The 20,261-nt window shown below is 34.1% G+C and overlaps 1 protein-coding gene across 3 annotated transcripts in view; it reads left to right on the plus strand.

Moving 5' to 3' along the window:
• Positions 1–20,261, plus strand: part of LOC111502620 (retinol dehydrogenase 14) — a 119,639-nt gene that overhangs the window by 87,808 nt on the left and 11,570 nt on the right. The window contains exons 1-2 of one of the 3 annotated variants that reach the window (XM_074170871.1): positions 321–444; positions 16,515–16,789. In XM_074170871.1, the coding sequence (XP_074026972.1) occupies positions 16,516–16,789 (274 nt within the window). In that variant the 5' untranslated portion in view covers positions 321–444; position 16,515. Of the gene's footprint in view, positions 1–320; positions 506–16,514; positions 16,790–20,261 lie in introns of those variants that run through there. The other 2 variants (XM_074170870.1, XM_074170872.1) reach the window with 2 other exon arrangements.

Below are 20,261 nucleotides of genomic sequence, written 5' to 3' on the forward strand. Positions count from 1 at the left end.
AGTGAAATTTCACTTACATGGTGGACCTCACTGATAGATATCCGATGTTTAGCCGCAAGACACTTGCCTTAGGGCTCTTCAGTACCAAACTGGATGGCATTATAAAAAAAACAAAATTCATGAGTTTCATCTACTCCTGTCATCGATGACATCGTAATGACATTTATTCGCTTATTTGATTCCCACATTTATTTGTATCAAGATGGAGTAGTAGAAAGCCAAAAACTTTCTTTCCCAAACAATAGAAACTCTTCTTGACTAACCCTGTAGACTGCGGTAATTGCGTTAACCTACCTATGCGGACCATGGCACTGAATATCGCTTACGTGTCTTTGACTTGGCATCAGCGGAGGTGAAGGTCCTCAGTGTCTTATTGCGTTCGCTCTCAATGGTACTTTACACCTGATATTCGTCGAACTGTTGACTATTCAACAAATATAAGAGGTGAATCTTTTATGTTTGAGTGAAACTGGTTGTGTGAATATAATTTGCGGAGAGTATTCAGGTAAGACTGCTTATTTTTGAACGATTTGCTATTGATGTTAAATGCAGATGACTTAACAGCAACAATTAATGATTTATTTTCAAAAGGATGCAGTACCTAAAATCAAATAACATCATAATTACATGTGGAGTTTCTTTATTGGACCTGAAGAGGGTATTTGATACTGTGTACACAAAAATTATCCGGAACGTAACGAATAATCGAGGTAGATAAGTTTGAAAATCATAATTATATAGAAGTATAAAGGAGTAAGGAGGTAACTAGATTCTCAGTCGAATAAACTTTCGATAAACAAACTTACTCTATTGATACGCGTATAAACTTCTCAAAAAGTGGATAATACTCCCAACTAACTCAGAAATTCTGTCCCTATAAATATTTTATTAACAGCAGCAGCAGTAACAGCAGCAAATTGAATGATCTGTTGATTGCTAAAAAAAAGATACTAAGAACCATGTTTTAAAAAATATGGTGATTCTTGTAAGCAGTTATTTACTGAGTTACACATTTCAACTGTGATATCCATGTATATTTTGAATTGTGTCACTTACATTAAGAGTCATTACCATGAGTTTCAGCAAAGGGATACTATCCGCATAGCTGCTGGTTATACTCTCAGGCAAAATTATAATCTGATAGTTCCTGTACACAAATTAACATCTGTATCAAACGGACCTCATGTTATGTCTATAAAAATATTCAATAAGCTTCCAACATTCATTAAGAAAATTTCAAATCCCATTAATTTCAAAAATAGCGTTGAAAATATTCTCTACAAAAATGCCTTTTATTCACTTGATGAATATTTTCAAACTGATCTGGCTGCTTGATTGTTTGTTTGTTAATATTCTACTGTTTATACTATGTATTTTTTTTAATTGTTTTATAGAATTATCTCCTACATCTACTATTGATTTAATTTTTTTATGTTTGTTCCATATTTCATCACTTGATATTTTTCAAATCCAATCTTTACTGTATATATGACGATTTCCATACTTGTAAAAAAGTCTCAGGAAAAATAAAGTATTGTATTGTAATGTCATGTCCAGAGCTCTAACTGTAATGGCCAGACTGACATTGAAAGTGAAAGAGATTTCTATGTCATGAATTATTTAATGAAATATTCATACAGCGAATATCTTATTTCAGTACAATTTATGAAGTTTATCAATCTCAAGCAAAAAACTTCAACTATTACTGAGATTTTCGATATCTGTTTTCTTGTTCATACTCTTAAGAATTATGTTGATTAACATCATTTCAGGAAAGAGTATTTTGGACATATTTCTTTCTGAATCCAAAACTTCCGTATGTCCTTTTTGATTTTAAGTCGTTTTAGTGCAGCACAAACATTTATGTTCTCGAAATTGTTCCAATACTCATATCACAATTATTAAAAAGTATGTTTTGTGTTGTGAGGTGTCCAGTAAAATACAGTGAGTGTGTAACAGTAATATACATTTTTGAAATTCCAATATTCTTTTCTTCGTAAAAAACTTTAGTTATGCTGGATGATTATTTTCCAACACTTTTTTCACTTGTTTACTGTATTAACTATTACCAATATCATTTTTCTTCTTTGTCTTCTATTTGTGGTAAAATTAATTTTCCTGAATAATTTTTCAGGAAACAAATTTTCTGTTGATATATTTTTCAAACAAAAAATTAGGTTCATAGATTTTTGATGAAATTAATAATGAAAAATACATTTTCCGAAATTGGAAGATTTGATATACCAATATGTGATCAAGGAACTGTCATTTCTGTGAATTATTTTGGTATGTAAATTACAACTTAAGGTTATAATGAATAACTTTATCAAGAAATTGTTGCGATTTGATTTGGAACAACATATACGAGTAACAAATCATCAACTAATTTTTGGTACTTGGAAACTAAGTTGGGGCAGTACTTTTTCAAATAGACGTACTATGCCAGTACCTATTGGTGAAATTGTTGGCGTACCTAAAATTTAAACATGGAAATTTCGTGTTTTTCACCACTTTTATTTTTAACTCACATAACTGCAGTTTCGTTATATGAGGTCATTCTCAAACTTACATTAAACTCAGTAGATAAACTACATTCATCAATTTTCCTAAAATTTGTATGTAGTAATTTCCTCCGAATGAAAAGTAACTTGAGTTGCTGAATAAATTCAGGTAATTCAAGAAATTTGGTTCAATTAATTTGGCAATTTTTATCAATATCATTCCATGATGTCAATATTCTTTTTCCAATGAGTACTATAGGTATGTTACTGAGAGAAAAACACATCAAGACTTACTTAGCAAATGAATTATATTGGATCAGTCGTTATTTCTTCAAAAAAACCTGCACTTGGAAATTATATGCTCCGAAGAGATGCACAAAATTTCCAAGTGCATGTGGAAACATCAAACCCTTGAAAAAAAAATGGTTGTTGAATCACAAAATCTCTCCCGAAAAGTTGTGTAATGAAAATTTTTTCCAAAATTGTTTCTTCATTATTATAGACTCATTACGAATCGAAAACCAATGATTCGATATACTCAGCATGCGTCGTCCAAGAGAGCAAAGTAATGTAACCAAAATTCAACTTCTTCATCTTTTTTTTCATAATGTTGATATTGGTCCAATTTATTACAATATGAGGACAAATTAACGGTATTAGGTATAAAATATGGTATACTTGGTTCAGTTCCCTTATTGAATCAACCAGAAACTACAAATCCTTTGGCTGATTCTGCACTAGGGGATCTAATGTGGTGTCTATGTTCAATCCTTCGTATTGAATAATTAGCTACTAGTGAGGTATTATGATCAATGATCATTGATTGGTGATATTAAAATAGTAGTGTCCTCATAAAGTTTACTTGACCCTGACAAAATAGTTCTGAAAATTAATATCCTCATCGCTTAATTTTTTCGACAGATTTCAAAGGGCATTTGAAATATAAAGTAGGTGAAAGTAGTAGTGAAAGTGGTTTGTTATTTTGGTCTGTTAGCAATATTTGTCATTGTGCAACGTTCCTGGAAACTCTTATTTCCTATACAAAAAAAGTGTCAACTGCCCTTCAACATCTAGTAATGTTAGCTAGAAACGTTTATACATTTGTTTCTGAACCTGGCTGAGAATAAACTTTTCGTTAGCAAATATAGGTGGAAATATACAGGGTGATCCACTACATTCTCCTCGGTATTTCTACGAGAAATGAAAAGAGTTAGAGGAAAACTTTCGGCACAGTTATTTGTAGGTCTATGAGGAGCATATTCCAAAATCATTTTGAAATATATATGGTAAGTCACAAAAAAGTTACATACAAAAGTTATATTTTTTCTTAAGGAACACCCTATATGTTTTTAAATTTTTAGATACTATAGACAAAATAAAGGTGAGTTACTATTTTATTTTCTATACTTAAAACTGACCGTTTCTGAGAAATTTTGAGAAATTTAAAAATACAGATCATATATCTGTCTCTTCTGCTTTTTACACAAAAGGCGTTTTTATATTTTACTTATGAGTAATTTTTTCATCTTTAAAATGAAACATGCTGTATTATAATGAAAAGTTAAAAAATCACTTTCAAAACCTTTTTATTAAAGAATACGTAGATTCGCTGAAATTACGCTTTTAAATTTTTCAAAATGAGGTCTATCTAAAGTAAAATGCAGGCAACTGTAAAAACTCAAATTTATTGCCATTTCTGAAATATTGAAAATCATTATTCAAAATAGGAAGATGCATCTGTCTCAATTATTGAGGCAAAATATATTAAATTCGCTTGTTTCTTAGCAAATATATTAGATTTCATAGTGAAATAATAACCAAAATTACAATATGGGGTCAATAAAAACATACATTTACGATTTCCTATGAAACCTATTCTACTATTTTTTCGATAATAGTAGGCTCTGGTCTAGATGACGTTAATTATCATTATGAAACAAAACAGTGACACAAATTGTTAATCAAACTATTATCATTGTTTTGACTAGTTTGAAATTATTGTCATTTTGAAATATTGTAAAATGGAACTTATCGTCAGGAAGAACGAATTGATACGATTTTGATAATCGGCGAGTGTGAAGAAAACTATGTATTAGCGTCAAGAGTATATGCCCAAAGGTATCCTAACAGGAGTCATCCTAACAAGCGTTCATTGGAAAAGTTGTTGGAGCTTTTCCGAAGAACAGGCAGTGTATCTTATAATATGTAAGAACGGCAAAAACCGGTTACTGGAAATGAGGAAAATGAATATTTAGTGATGTTATCTCAAATTGAACATCCTCATACAAATCAACGAAAAATATGTGGAACAAATGGAATAAGCAGACAGAGTATCCAAAGAATAATTAAAAATTACAAATTCCACCCGTATCGCACTACATCAACATATTTCTGAAGAAGATTATGATCGACAACTGAATTTTTGTTTATGGATTTTAGAAAAGTTTGGTGATGAAGAAATTTTTTTTGATTATGTGCTTTTTTCGATGAGTCAACTTTTCATAACAACGAATTAGTTAACAGACATAACTTTTACTACTACATTGACGAAACCCCTAATATTTTCAGAACCATTGATCACCAGCACAGATGGTCTGTTAATGTATGGGGTGGAATAATTGGAACGCAAGTAGTGGGTCCTTACTTTTTTGATGGTCATTTAAACGGCGTCATGTTTCTTAGATTTATAATTTGCCTACGCTGTTGGAAAGTATACCTCCTAATATTCTTCAACGGATGTTGATGCAGCTAGATGGTGCTCCTGCATACTCTGCAGGAGTTAGAGTTAGACCGACAATATCCAAATAGATGGATAGGACGAGGATGTCCACAGAACTGGCCAGCTAGGTCTCCGTACCTTACAAGTCCAGACTTTTTTTATGGGGATATATCAAAAGTATTGTTCACGTGTTCACGATTCACCGCCAACGACACCTCAGGATATGAAAGTACGAATGAGAAGAGCGTTTCGTTCCATATCGCAAAGTTCAGTGCTCATTTCAAGAAAGAGTTCACCTATGCATCGAAAATAATGGACACCATTTTGAGTATTTATTAAAATACTAATCTATTTAAGATTCTTCAATTTTTCGATAAAATTACTTCAAAAATGCTTTTTTGCTTTTCATTACAATACACCGTGTTTCATTTTAAAGATAAAAAATTTACTCATGAGTGAAATATAAAAACGCATTTTATGTAAAAAGCAGAAGTATAGGAAACCCGTATATAGTTTTGAAGAGAATCTACTTCTGCGTCAAATTACGGCACTGAATACGGGGTGTTCCATTCAACTTTAAGAAGTTATTTAATTAAATGTGTGTCCAAATTTTGAGACTATTTTTTCGCCACTCTGAATAATACTGTATTGAAAATTTCATGTGGTACTTAACTTTAACCTTTGAGCTGAGCAGTACATTCAATCACGAGCAGCTCGTTACACGTTACAGGATGAAAATAATTTTTAAATTATGGTCTATATTTTTAAATTTCTCAAAATTTCTCAGAAACGGTCAGTTTTAAGTATGAGGAATATAATAATAACTCACCTTCATTTTGTCTATAGTATCTAAAAATATAAAAAATATAGGGTGTTCCAAAAGAAAAAATATAACTATGGTATCTAACCACCCTGTATAATTGTTATTATTGTGACATTTTCAAACATACCAAAAATGTTTGGTCATTTCAAGATTATGAGAATTTGTAATGATAGTATCTACAACTATTAAATGATAATCGAAGAAACGCTGAGTTCTTGAACAAATCAAATTGATGCTGCCAAGGATTTCAAGAAGAAAATATACGCCATCCAATAGCAGGCATAATCAAACAAATGAGTCGGTTAATTGCGGAAATCCTTGGCAAACTCCATGTTATTTCCGCAGTCTTATAAAATTTTCCTAATGGGATGAAGAAAAAAACAAATTTGTGTTGTACAGAATGTAAATAATTTCTTATTCGAAGGTCGACAGAAAACTCAGTTGGATTCAAGTAACAGTTTGTTGTGAGATTTGTATCAGACGGTATACAAAATACTTGAGAAAGCTATTGCATAACGAAATACGTGCTGTGGTTGTTTGCGATTTTATTAACTATCTAGTGAAAATCACACAATGAAGTATTTTTTTTGGTACCTTGAGAGCTGTATGACTTGTCCATTTAGTCCAAGTCTCCAGAAAACAGTGCAGCCTCTTGGGCTTATTGCGTTTATTCTCCCATGTTCTCATGACACCCATTTCATCAGTCCGTTCCCTGTACTAATTTGTACAGGCTCCGTGTTGGATGTTCGTCATATTCTTCTGGACGTAATTTCGTAAGCCTGCCTCCTGTGATTCAGTGCCTCAAATTCGCATAAGATGTGTAGAGCTGTTTCTATCCCTTCGTTGCATAATCTGCAGCTGTGGTCTCCGTTGTACAGCCCCATTTTATTCAGGTGTCCTCTAAGCGGACAATGACCGGTTAGTAACCCTGTAATTATTCTGAGCCGATCCCTACTATATTGAAGTAGTTCTTCGGTTCTTTTCTCGGGCTGTTCCCTAATGAAGGTTCTACTGTGTTTGTTGCCAGGTACTTTTGTCCAGTACCCTCTGTGTCCTTCTTATCGGTCCATGTCCTAATCTGGTTTCGTATAAATGATTTTGGCACTTCCAGAGCTGGAGTTACGTGGTCATAGTTCCCACGACACGGCCATTCACACGGAGATTCAGCTGAGTAAGAGATATTCCAGGAATCCCTTATCTCGACATGCAGTTAGCATCCAGTTAACATTATATTAATTATCATTCTGTTTGTAGCTCTCGTAAGAGACAGTCGTCTCTAGTTTGTAAAATAAATTCTTTTTAAAAAGTTATTTTCTCGTTCCAATCATTTAATTGGCGCAGTCGGTAGGATTTGTGCAGCGTGAAAACGAACTTTTTGCGTCGTGGAGTTTCAACCCCTTCAGCACAAATTCAACAAGAATCCTTCGAGGACCACCCAGAACGAGCGGACAAGGAGACGACAGAGCCCCAGGGAAGCTGCAAGGAATCAACGGAGAAGGAACTGGAACTTACAAGTAAGTGCCAAATATTTCCTTCTTGCCTTCACGAACCCTCTGTATAAGGACTTCGGCGAAGATATATAGTATCGTTCATTGCGAACAAATTGTTGTCTATTCGAGACGAGTAATTTTAAGAAACTATTTATTGAGAAAAACAATTATTTATTTATGAGTGAAATTGAAGATATTTTATCACGATTGAATATTTTATCATTTCAAGAAAGTTCAGCAAATAATACTGAAAATTTTGATAATACTTTTCAAACCACAATGGTTCCACCAGTTCCGCCCCAACCAATTCAAATAAATTGGAACCTTTTCAAATCTAGAATAAACAATTTAAAAACTTTTGATGGTGATAGCAATACATTGAACAAATCTATCAGTAGATGCGATGCTATAGTTAACGCGTACAATGTGTTTAATGATGCTTCACTTAATGAACACGTTCTTGAATGTATTCAAGAAAAATTGACAGGTAAAGCCGAGTATATGGTTGGTAACAGAACCGAACTTAATACTTGGGACGCCTTAAAATCTGCTCTAAAACAATGTTTTTCGGATAGGAGAGATTTGGACTGTTTAGTTCAGGAATTAACTAGAAGTCGACCCCATAGAGGAGAAGACTTAATGAATTTCGGTAGTAGAATTCAATTAATCAAAAGTAATGTAGTTCAAAGAGTCAGTAACAACCCAGACTTAACTCCAGAAGAAAAACTTTACCAAACAACTCACTACGATAAAGTAGCCCTCAGTACTTTCATTGCTGGTTGTCCTGGTATTTTGAGAAATAATATGCATCTCAAAAAGCCAGCCTCACTGGAAGATGCCATAGCATACGTAAACGAGTTCGAAAATTTTGAAAAAATGTATGGTTCGTTAAACGATTATAAACCAAAGTTCAATACTTTCGGTAGACAATCCATCATACCAAACGTCAACCAAAATGGCCCTAGATTTATACAACCTCAAAGACAAAATTTTCAAAACGAAAATTTTTCTAACCCAAATTATTTTTCAAAAAATGAACATTTTTTCAATCCACGATTCTCAACTAGACCTAATTGGCCAAGCCAACCTATTAATATCCAACCTAAACAATTAAACAAACTAGACGACTACTTCCAAATAATCAAAAATAATTTTGATAAGGGAACAATTAATAACCCAATTTCCTATCATGGATTAGCATACAGCCTGCTAGTCAGAACCGAGTATCTTATTGAAATGACAAAAAAGAAATTAGAAAACCTCCAACCCCATATCCGTATTAAAAGAGGTATGATAAATGTTATTGGAAAAATCGAAAATTGGTTATTCGGTACTCTTGATGCTGATGATGGTAAACGATACGACGAAAGTATCGCTATATTAGAACGTAACCAAGAAAATATGATTAATGAGGTAAACATGCAAATCTCTCTCTCCAAAAAATTAATCAATCACTATAATAAAACTATCCAAATTTTGAATTCAAATCAAGAAAAATTAGAAAACAGTCTAAAAACATTTCAAGTTGCAGTTCAAAAAACCATTGGCGACCTGACGAATTACATTAGTTTTCAAGGAATTGTCTCACAAATAACCCTTGACTGTCAAAATATGATTACTTTTATCGATAATCTAGAAGATGCTATCACATTTGCAAAGTTAAATACTTTACACAATTCAATAATACCTAGTTCTGAACTGAAAGAAATAATAAATTATTTAAGCAACATCTATTCTGATTCAAAAATCCCGAAATTTGAAAGTATGTTGACATATTATCAATTTTTCGGTGCACAAGTAACTTTTTCGAATGACAGAATAATTTTCGCAATACACGTTCCTATTGTCGGAAACGAAGTTCTTACATTTTTCCACCTTTATCCTATCATCCAAAATCACAGTATTTTTATCCCAAAATACCCATATTTGGCACGAGCAAACCACAATATCCAGTTCGAAGACAGTCCATGCCCAGTATTAGAGAAAACGTATTATTGTCCAGAAGATTACTTTTCCGAAGACCAATGCACATCCCACCTGATCGAAGGCAAAGTTGCCGATAATTGTCAGCCTCTTCCAATCAATGTGGCAGAGTCGATTATCGAACAAATCACTCAAGAAGAAATCCTGGTAATTCCCATACAGAGCGAAAGAATATTTTCCAAGTGTAAAACCGATCAATATTTGGAAATAAAAGCGCCCACCCTAGTCAAGATCCCGAAAAATTGCCAAATTGAAGTGAGAAACAAGATTTTCACCAACAACGTGAAAATAGGAACAGGCAAGCCACTGATCTTACCTAAAATTGAAATGAAAAATATCGAGAAGTCAACAATATATGAAACACAAAATTTCTCGAGAATCAATTTTGAAGAACTCTACGAAATCAACAATATAGTGGACCGATTGAAACCAATCCACAAATTTAACAACTCCGAAAATAACACTACCATTTTTGGCGTTTTTGCAGGAGTTACTATCACAATAATTGTCCTGATATTGGCAGCTTTTAAGAAAAATTGGATTAAAACCCGTATACTGGGATGTTGTTGCTTCAAAACACCCCAAAAAGAAGAAAATACCAATGACGAAGATATGGTTCCAAGCCGCCAAAATAATTCCATTATTTTTTCGGCCTAAGGAGGGAGGAGTTACGTGGTCATAGTTCCCACGACACGGCCATTCACACGGAGATTCAGCTGAGTAAGAGATATTCCAGGAATCCCTTATCTCGACATGCAGTTAGCATCCAGTTAACATTATATTAATTATCATTCTGTTTGTAGCTCTCGTAAGAGACAGTCGTCTCTAGTTTGTAAAATAAATTCTTTTTAAAAAGTTATTTTCTCGTTCCAATCATTTAATTCTGGTTCAGGACCTATATTCACCTATTCATAACTAAGATGGCGAAAAGTAAAGATGTGGTGTTAAATCTAGAATGGGAATATTGCAAATAAAGTGTAATAAAAAATCCAATGTCATGCCAAAACTGCAGGAAAGCATATCATAAAAGCTGCCTGGAGAGAAAAAACTGCTGTAAGCAGGAAATTGAAGAAAATCTATACAGACAATCCAAAGGTCAATCTCTAGGTACACTCGTTAATAGTCCTTGGGATAAGGATGCGACTGGCACAAATGTTGCGGATGCACTCACAACAAATGAGAAAATGGATTATGAAAAACTGAAGATAGAAGTGGTCATGCAAAGGAAAATCATCAAGCAATTGGAAGAGAATAATAAACTTTTGTCTGAAAATAACACATTATTGAAAGAAAGTAAGGAACTAATCCAAGAAAAAATACTAAACCTGCAAAAACAAAACGCTACATCGGAGATAAGAACGGGCATTCCTTCTGTTGAAAAAAACGTGAATAGCATTCTGAAACAGAGTGGTCATACCGTACCGAAATTTGATATACGAGAGGTTCAGAAAAACTGGTCACATCAAAATTTAAGTAAACATGAGTTAACATCTGCCGAAACTAATGGGAACTCCAGCTCTGATGGAAAGCAAAATGAGATGTCCAACATTGAGAAGGAACAGCTCAAATTGATGAATGATATCATCAATTTGACTGATCAAGAAGAGCCAAACAAGAATGAGATAGAACATAGTGAGTGGAAAACAGTGGAAAGGAGACCTAAAAAATATCATCGGAAAAACATTGGACAAGCAGATGATGGAAATGGAAAATTCAGAGGACGGCATCCAAGAGTATGGATGTTTATATACAGGGTTAATCAAGATGTTGAAGAAAAAGACATTCAAGAATACTTACAGGAAAAGACTAATCAAAACGCACAGGATTTTACAGTAACTCTCCTAAAAGAACAAAACGGATTCAAGAGTTTCATGGTAGCGGCGGATTTTAAATTTAAGGAAGATTTTTACAAACCATCCTTCTGGCCTCGAGGTGTGGGATATCGCAGATATGACTTCAGAACAGATGGACCTACAGTGGGACCAGTCTCTTTTTTAGAAAGAGCAAGGAAAGACTCCAATTGAATTCTAATGACAAATCACCAATATTGATAAATTTGGGGAATTCCAAAAAATTGTCGAACACTACAAAGGAGGAAACCGCATCAGTTTCATTGTCTCATGTAGAATTCACAAATTTTATTTTATCTAAGGAATTGAAGGGGGTCGATGTGGTGAGTGTATTTCATATAAATATACAATGCCTATCAAATAAAACTGAAGAAATTGATCTTTTTCTGAACAAATTCAATTTTGATATAATATATCTATCAGAACATTGGCAAGAAAAAACAAATCTTGAAAGTATCAACATTTCAGGATTCTCTCTGGCAGCAGAATTCTGTAGAATACATAATAGACACGGAGGAGTAGCTATATTTACAAAAAATAATATAAAGTCTAAACCATTACAACTAAAGGATTTGAATGATGAGATAAACTCTGAATTTTGTGGCTTAGAATTATCAAACCAAGTCTTAATAATAACACTTTTCAGATCCTGCTTGGGAAATGTTGAAATTTTCTTGGTAAACCTGGAAAATTTATTAAATAAATACGTAAGAGGTAAAAATAAAATCATAATACTGGGTGATTTTAACATTAATTTCAAGTCGAATTCGAATGTCTTATCTGAATTGAAATGCTTACTAAATTCGTTTGGCCTCACTATAATCATATCTGAATTCACCAGGATAACAGCATATTCATCCAGCTGCATTGATAATAAATTGACAAATATAGAGGAACAGAACATGACTTCAGGTGTATTGGATCCATGTCTGTCTGACCATATTGGACAATATATAATCTTAAACAAAATCACTGAATGTAAACCCGACATAATTATGAAAAGATCTTTATCTTACTCCTCAATGGAAAAATTCAGAGAATCCTTCAAGAGTATTGATTGGGGTATTTTTGAAAATACAAATTTAGGTATCAACTTTCTAGCAAATTTTCTGGTTGATACTTATGCTGATTATGTGGGAGTACACTTTCCATATAAAAAGTATAAAATTGGAGAAAAACCGCCAGTTATATGGTACAATAATTCTTTGAAGGAGAAGAGGGACACACTTTCAATAGTAAAATGTATCTATGATACAAAGAAAAATCCTACTGATAAGGTGGCATACAATTCACTTAAGAAAAGCTACAGGAAGGAATTGAAAGAAGCAAAAAGAAATTCATATGGACATTATATCAGTACATCAGAAAACAAATCAAAAGCTAGTTGGCAAATTATAAACTATGAGTTAAATAGGAAAACTAAAAGTAACCCTGAAACTCCAATATGTGAAACCTCTTTCAACGCTCACTTCACAAGTGTTGCTGAAAATATAATAAACCAGTTACCCAATATACCAGACGAATTGATCCAATACAAACATTTTCCTGTGCCATGCAATTCTTTTTTCCTAACGGGAGTCACAAGCTATGAGGTTCTTGATGCAATTAATGCATTAAAAAAATTCGAAATCAGTAGATACACATGATTTAAATTGCCATATCATAAGACAAACATCAGATCTAATTCTTGCGCCATTAACATCAATGATCAATTTGATCTTCAGTGAAGGCATTTTTCCAGATAGTTTCAAATTTACCAGAGTTATTCCTATTCATAAAAAGGGAGATATTACAGAAATTGACAATTATAGACCAATATCCATTATTTCCATATTTGCTAAAATCATCGAAATAATTCTGAAAAATAGACTAGTGAAATATTTTGAAAAAAACCAATTTTTGAATAATGCACAGTATGGGTTTCGACAAAATCGCTCTACAACTCTTGCAATTCTTAATATATTGGAAGGCATAGTTGAGGGTCTGGAACAAGGTGTACTCACGGATATTACACTCTGTGACTTGTCGAAGGCCTTTGATTGTGTCTCTCATGAGATACTCATTTTGAAACTCAAATATTACGGTATTAGAGGGGTGGCATTGAAGTTATTCAGTTCATATTTAGAAAATAGAAAACAATGTGTTACTGTTAACCAAAGAAACTCGGACTTTCTACCTATAAAACATGGTGTCCCACAGGGGTCAGTGCTTGGGCCATTCTTATTTGTAATTTATATAAATGACCTATGCAACTTCCTATTACCCAATAAAAGTGTTCTATTCGCCGACGACACTACTTTGATGAGTACCGGTAAAAACCTTATGGAACTCACTTCTTCTTCTTATAACATTGAAAAACGTGCTGAAAATTGGTTTACTGCAAACAAACTCAAGTTGAACGCAAGCAAATCCCAAAAAATAACCTTCTCCTCTAATATGAACTTACAAATGGGAAATACTGTCAAGCTACTCGGAATTGTTATTGATGACAAACTCACATGGTCGAATCACATAGAACAGCTCTGTAACAAATTAGCAAGTACTCTATTTCTCTTGAGGCAGTTAAAAAAAGCAATTCAACCTGATACTCTGAGAATGACATATTTCTCTCTGTTTCATTCGCAGATAAACTATGGAATAATTTTATGGGGAAATGCCACTCGTACAATAACCATCTTTCGACAACAAAAAAAAGCAGTAAGAATTTTAGCTGGAGTTGGATATAGAGAACATTGTCACCCACACTTTATAAAGTTTGGCATCATGCCTTTACCTTCATTATATATCTACAATGCCTTATTAGAAATACACAGAAATATCAACCAGTTACAAACCCAGTCAGATATACATGACCATAATACTAGGTATGCTAAGTTATTAAAAACTCCAAGGTATAGATTAACCAAATCTCAACATAATTCTCTGAATATCAATCTAAATAATCGCTTGCCGGAGAGAATCAAATCACTATCTTTTGATCAGTTCAAAAAAAGCACAAAAAAATATATTCTTGAACACTGCTTTTATTCCACAGACGAGTTTCTCGTCACACTCAACACACTCAACACATCACTTCTCTGAAATATTCCATTCTGTTTACGCTATTTATTTATGCCTCACCTGATTATGTTTGTAACATTTTCAAAATATCATATGTTTTATTGTATAATTTTATTCATTGTGTACTTTATATTGTATCTATTAATATATTGACATGCCATAAATGTATTTATATATGTAATGTGGTGAAAATATATCTATCTATCTATATGAAGTTGATGATCCGTGTCTAGCGCATTCATCAGCTTTATTATTACCTGTGATTCCTGAATGCCCTGGCACCCAGTACAAAGTTAATTTGTTCCTGTTTGCAAGTTCATTCAGTTCTTCATTCATGAAAGACGGATATGTATAGTTCTAGCGGATAGCTGTTGTTTAAATTTCTATCCGCTCGGTATATTACAGCTTCCGTTCCATGTTTGATCTTCGATCCATCTGTATACCAGATGTTTTTTCCAAACATGTTTTCGGGATGACTAATGGCCTTCCACTCTTCACGGCTTATGATTTTGGCCGTGAAATTTGTGCTAAAGGTGTACTTCGATGTCATGTGGTCCGTGCGCATATTCAATATGTGCTCCTCCACTTGTTCCGAAATTTCTGTTCGGTCCAATCTTTTGTGGTTCAGTGAGTTTTCCAGTCTGGATTGGCCCATCCTGGCCTCCCCCATTATCACAAAGTGTAAAGGAGATAGATTCAGGAGTGACTCTAATGCAGTTGTTGGGGTAGTTCTTATTGCTCCCGTCATTCCCAAACATACAATAAGTATTACTTGAATACGTTATGAATGTTCATCAAGTATCGGCCAATTTCATCAAATAACTCAGTCGGACTTGAATTTTTATAGGGTAGGTGGGATTATATAAATGACACTAGAAAGATCAGTTATGATACATAATTGGTAATATAAAATAACGATTTCAAACATGTGGTCCCTCTATTCCTCTTGAAAATTAAAAAGGTAGTACCTGAAGTGAAAAAAATTTGTTAAATTCTAAAAAAATCGCAGGATTACTTAAAAAAAAATATTTTCGATGATTGAAACGAAATAATAGTAATAATAGGAATTTGCATCCCAAATCATCCGTTCCACGGTTGTGCTTCCCCCGACAACAGGGAGGCCGTGGACTTTTGAGTTTGGAGTGTCTACATGACAGAATAGTACTGGATGTAGCCTGTAAAGTCGTCAGGAGTTCGGATCCCCTTCTCTGCAGGGTCCGCGACCATGAGAGGGCAGGAATTAGAGCATTTCTCTTTAGGGCAGCTGCCCGAGCAGTTGATGAACTCGGTTAAGTTTTCGACACTGAACAAGGTGATCACAACTCTGTCACCGACTTGGAAACCATTCAGCAAAAAGCTCATATAAAAGCCGCAGAGATCACCAGTCGGAAACTGAGGGGTTCATCATGGCTTTCCAGGATGGTGTCTTCAACATCTTAGTCTACCGCAGTCGCGTGATGGGTATAGAGGTTCCTGACACAAGGTGCAGGGCCTGCAGTTAGTGTTTCACAGAAGAATCATAAATGGTTTGAAGTTCAGTATTCATGACAGCAACAGCTTCATTCAGCAATTCTGATTTAAACGATACTTAAAGTTGGGAATCATCAGCGTAAGCATGATACTATATAAACTATATAATATAAAACTAACTATTTAAACTAAAAAGCGAAGGCCCAAGTAGAGATCCTTGCGGAACACCGCGCATTAATCTCACCTATTCAGATAGTTCGCCTTCGAGTTTCAACATTTGATGTCTATTTGTGAAGTATTCTTGCATCATCTCAACGGCTGTTTTAGAGAAGCCAATGTAATTGAGCATGTCATCCGTTATTTAAAGCAAAGCTGTTGTACATTATACCTAACTATGTATTCAGTGAAATTGTCGTATCGGTTGATTTAAAAGATATATAAATTAGCCCTAATGTACCCTTAATGACCCTAAGCATCTCTAATTAGAAAGTTTCACCAGCTAAACACGTCCTTCATTAACAATCCATAATTTTTTCTTCATCGAACTCTGTTTCTTATGCAAACAAAACAAAACGATCAAATAACCTTGTCTTCGCTCACTGATTACATTTTTTTCAGCATGATATTCTTGGGCATCGACTTCGGCTGCCACATAGTGCAGGCACTCCTTGCGTTGTTGATAGTCGGTTTCCTGACGGTCGTCTCTTTGCTGAAGTTTTACGCGTACGTGACCTGCGGCTATTTTCACGATCGCGTGAAAATGAACGGGAAAACCGTGATCATCACTGGCGCCACTGGCGGAATCGGCAAGGAAACCGCCAGGGAATTGGCGAAAAGAGGAGCGAGGGTTATCATGGCTTGTAGGAATCTGGATACGGCAAAAAATGTCAGAGGTTGGTATTTGTTTTATTATTTATAGTTTATTGATATCCGGGATATCGCCCGAATATGGCTCTGTTTCGTTTTTATCGGTAATACTGAGCTCTAACCTAGAAAATTCGTAACGTTTGAATATTTATACGGTGTGTGAATAAGCGTAGTGAATAAATCAGAGTAAGATATGTTTTCCTAATGAAAAAACTATCTTCTGATACACAAATCACTCTCAATGGTGAAAATAATAAAATGGCGGGTGTCAGAAAAGTCTTACCAAAAGGTAATATCTCCGAAGTCTGTGAAGATATGAAAACAACATTTTGGCAATAACAAATGTACAAAGAAATCTTTCTCCTTACTCATTTGCAATGTTTCCACTCTTGCAGGGCCGGCATCAGGGCGCTGCACCCCAAAATCTTAAATTGAACCCTATATCGATATACAGTTCATTTCAAAGATCTTAATGAAACAAACATTTCTGCACAAAATAGATGTCTATACGATAATCCGTTTCAGAATGAAACAAATTTCAAGTAATCCAACGAAAACATTTTTTGTCAGTCAGTTGATTTTATTTTTACACAATTGTTTTGTATTTCGATTCGAGTTTTTAGCTGTATCCGTTGATTCAGTTTTTCATTGACATTGATTTCGAAAAGACATTACTAAATAGTGATTTCATTTCTTTCGATATGAGTCGCTTGAATGAAAACAGGGTTGAAATAATGAAATTGGTCTGTATTTTCTCAGTCTCAGTAAAACTTTCAGCGTAAAATTATGAAATAGCATGAATTCAATCCTTTTAGAAGCCATCTTGACAAGAACTGAATGAGGATCACACAGATCGAAGATTGCAGTTTTGAGAAACCATTGAACACTTAATAGCCACACAACCCAACTACCTCTATAGAATATGTTTCAGTGATGAAGAAAGATTTTTTATTAATGGTTCTGGTAATAGACACAGCTGCCGACACTGGCGTGATCACAAATTCCTGAGAAATTCAACGTATGGGCCATAATTAGTTGTAGTACGATAATTGGTCGTTTTTCATCAACGGGAAACATCTAAGATACCTGGGATTGAAGCTGCTATTGAGGCTTTCACCTACGATCCAATTTTTCAACAAGATGAGGCACCTCCACACATTTATGTTCCTGTAAGAGAATACCAAGATGAGGAATTTCCTGGTCGTTAAATTCAGCGTAGAGATCATATTGAATGGCCACCAAGTTCCCCCGACCTCTCTCCCAACTTCTCATTGTGGGTAGAGAGGTCGGTACCAGAAAACTTTCAAGAACTATGACAACGAATCGCAAATGTGTGCAGTACTATAACACAAGAAATTCTGACAAATGTAAGGACAAAATTTTAAAGTTGACTCTATTTTTGTCAAGAGGTTGGTGATAGTCATTTTGAACATTTTGAACACAGAATGAAACTCTTTCTCATGATTGACATTCATTAGTAATCTTCCTCATTGATCGGTGACCGTAGAGACCTCTTGTAAGTGCAGAAATGTTTCACCAAGGCCTCCAAAATGAAGTATATATCAATGGTTTCCATTTGAGATTTTGGGATGCAGCCCCCTGGTGACGCCCTGCAAGGGTGACTTATTTGTAAATACATAAAGAAGTAGATTTCTTTATACATATGCCAAGGTTTCGTTTTGCTATCTTCATTAACTTCGGTGTTATTTTGTACGTACTAGGACTTTTTGGACACCCAGTACAGTACATCCATAAGGTAACAGATAAACTTATTATCAACTAAATGAACAATTTTGGAAATTTACAAAACCGAACGATTTTCACTTTCGATTTACTATTTTCCAAACTGGTAATTTTATTTGAATTGAAGGGGTTTATTTTTGGGAAATAAGTAACTCTATACATTGATGTGTAGATCATGCAAACAAGCAACTTTCAGACACAAACTGAAAGAAGGTCCTCCTAAAACAGCTACTTTCATATAAACATTGAATTATACGTAAGAAAAAAATTCTTTCGAAACAAATATCTACTTCTATATGAATTATACAGAAGATAATTTTCTTTACTCAGTATGTATTTCAAACATTCGTTGTGGAATAAAATCAGATATCATTCACATGAATTCTACTTTAAATGAATGGTAACAAATTCCACTTAGCTAATTCTTAGCTGGAACAATTCGACTTCCGGATTTATGATTGTCACGACTGTAGGTCTATTCAGTTTCGAGAATGCCATATTGACAACACTATCACTAACATAAGTCTTTTCAGACAAATCATCATTTTGAATTACAAACCTGGGTGCAAATAGTCATTCCAGAGGCAGTTCTGGATTGAACGGATAACCTCCCGTTACTTTAAATCCAGAAACAATATCAGCAGGCGAAATAGCTTTCAACAAAATATTATCGAACGTTTGTCCAAATATCAGTTCAGTTGAAACTTTTGGAAACTGACTTATTTATCGGCTGAATTTTATGTGTAGTACTGCTGGGACTGCAGAATAAAATCATTGCATGATTGGCTGTAGGATTAATGTAATATTTGATGCAATTTGGCACAATCATATATTAAATTTGTAGGTCTAGGATTTTTGAACACCGCAGAATTGGTAATCTAAGAAACAAAGACTTCGCTAGTCATACCCTTCGTCGCGGTCAGTATCTTTGACCCCGGTGGCGAGTAATGACCCCATTCTGTTTTGGTGCATTATCCTTCAAAGAGTATAGAAGGTGAGATCGCTTGTTCAAATGTGTTTCCACATGCGACTATATTGTTATTTTCCCTATGTTGCGAAACTGTTTAATCAACAAGTTTGACTTCCTTTTTCACTAATACGATTTACCGATTTACCGATGAAGCCACACTGTTAGCGAAACGCGTCTAGAATTAAAAAAACAATTGTGCACATTGTTCAATTATTATCATAGATAGTGTTATTGATTTTTATCAAATAACGGGTCATTAATAATTTAATGTTACTATATCTAGGATAAATACTCTGAAAAATTCGAAACGATTAACTAACCACCAACTACCACTATATGAAAATACCACATAAATCACTTGTTTGGTGAGTTCAGTTTTGGAATTGTGGTTTGTTGTGGTTTTCCACAAATTAATTAATTCAACAAGGCCATCCTAAATTAGTTATCAGAGGTCATCCAGAACATAACTCATCTGATACCACACGAGTTTTTTTATTTGGTATGGTACATGAATAATAAACTACTACGTGGTCAATTATTCTTTGTACCTCGAAAAGCAAATAATCGCTATTTATGATATGAGTATTAAAAGTAAGGTTTTATTTTGTGACTGAAAAAGTTTGCGAAACAAGCGTAGCGAGTTGATCAATTTCACGAACAAAATAACAACAATTCACTTCACAAAATACTTTTAACAAAAATATCGTACAAACTTTTTTGTACAACTGTCCTGTTTTCATACTTAAATAGTGGAAAGTAAAAATACCCTAAAAAGGTCGATGAAA

The sequence above is a fragment of the Leptinotarsa decemlineata genome, unplaced genomic scaffold, assembly GCF_025532065.1.
Source record: "Leptinotarsa decemlineata unplaced genomic scaffold, Ldec_3_MD MMD2_tig00000008_RagTag_RagTag, whole genome shotgun sequence".
Classification (NCBI taxonomy): domain Eukaryota; kingdom Metazoa; phylum Arthropoda; class Insecta; order Coleoptera; family Chrysomelidae; genus Leptinotarsa; species Leptinotarsa decemlineata.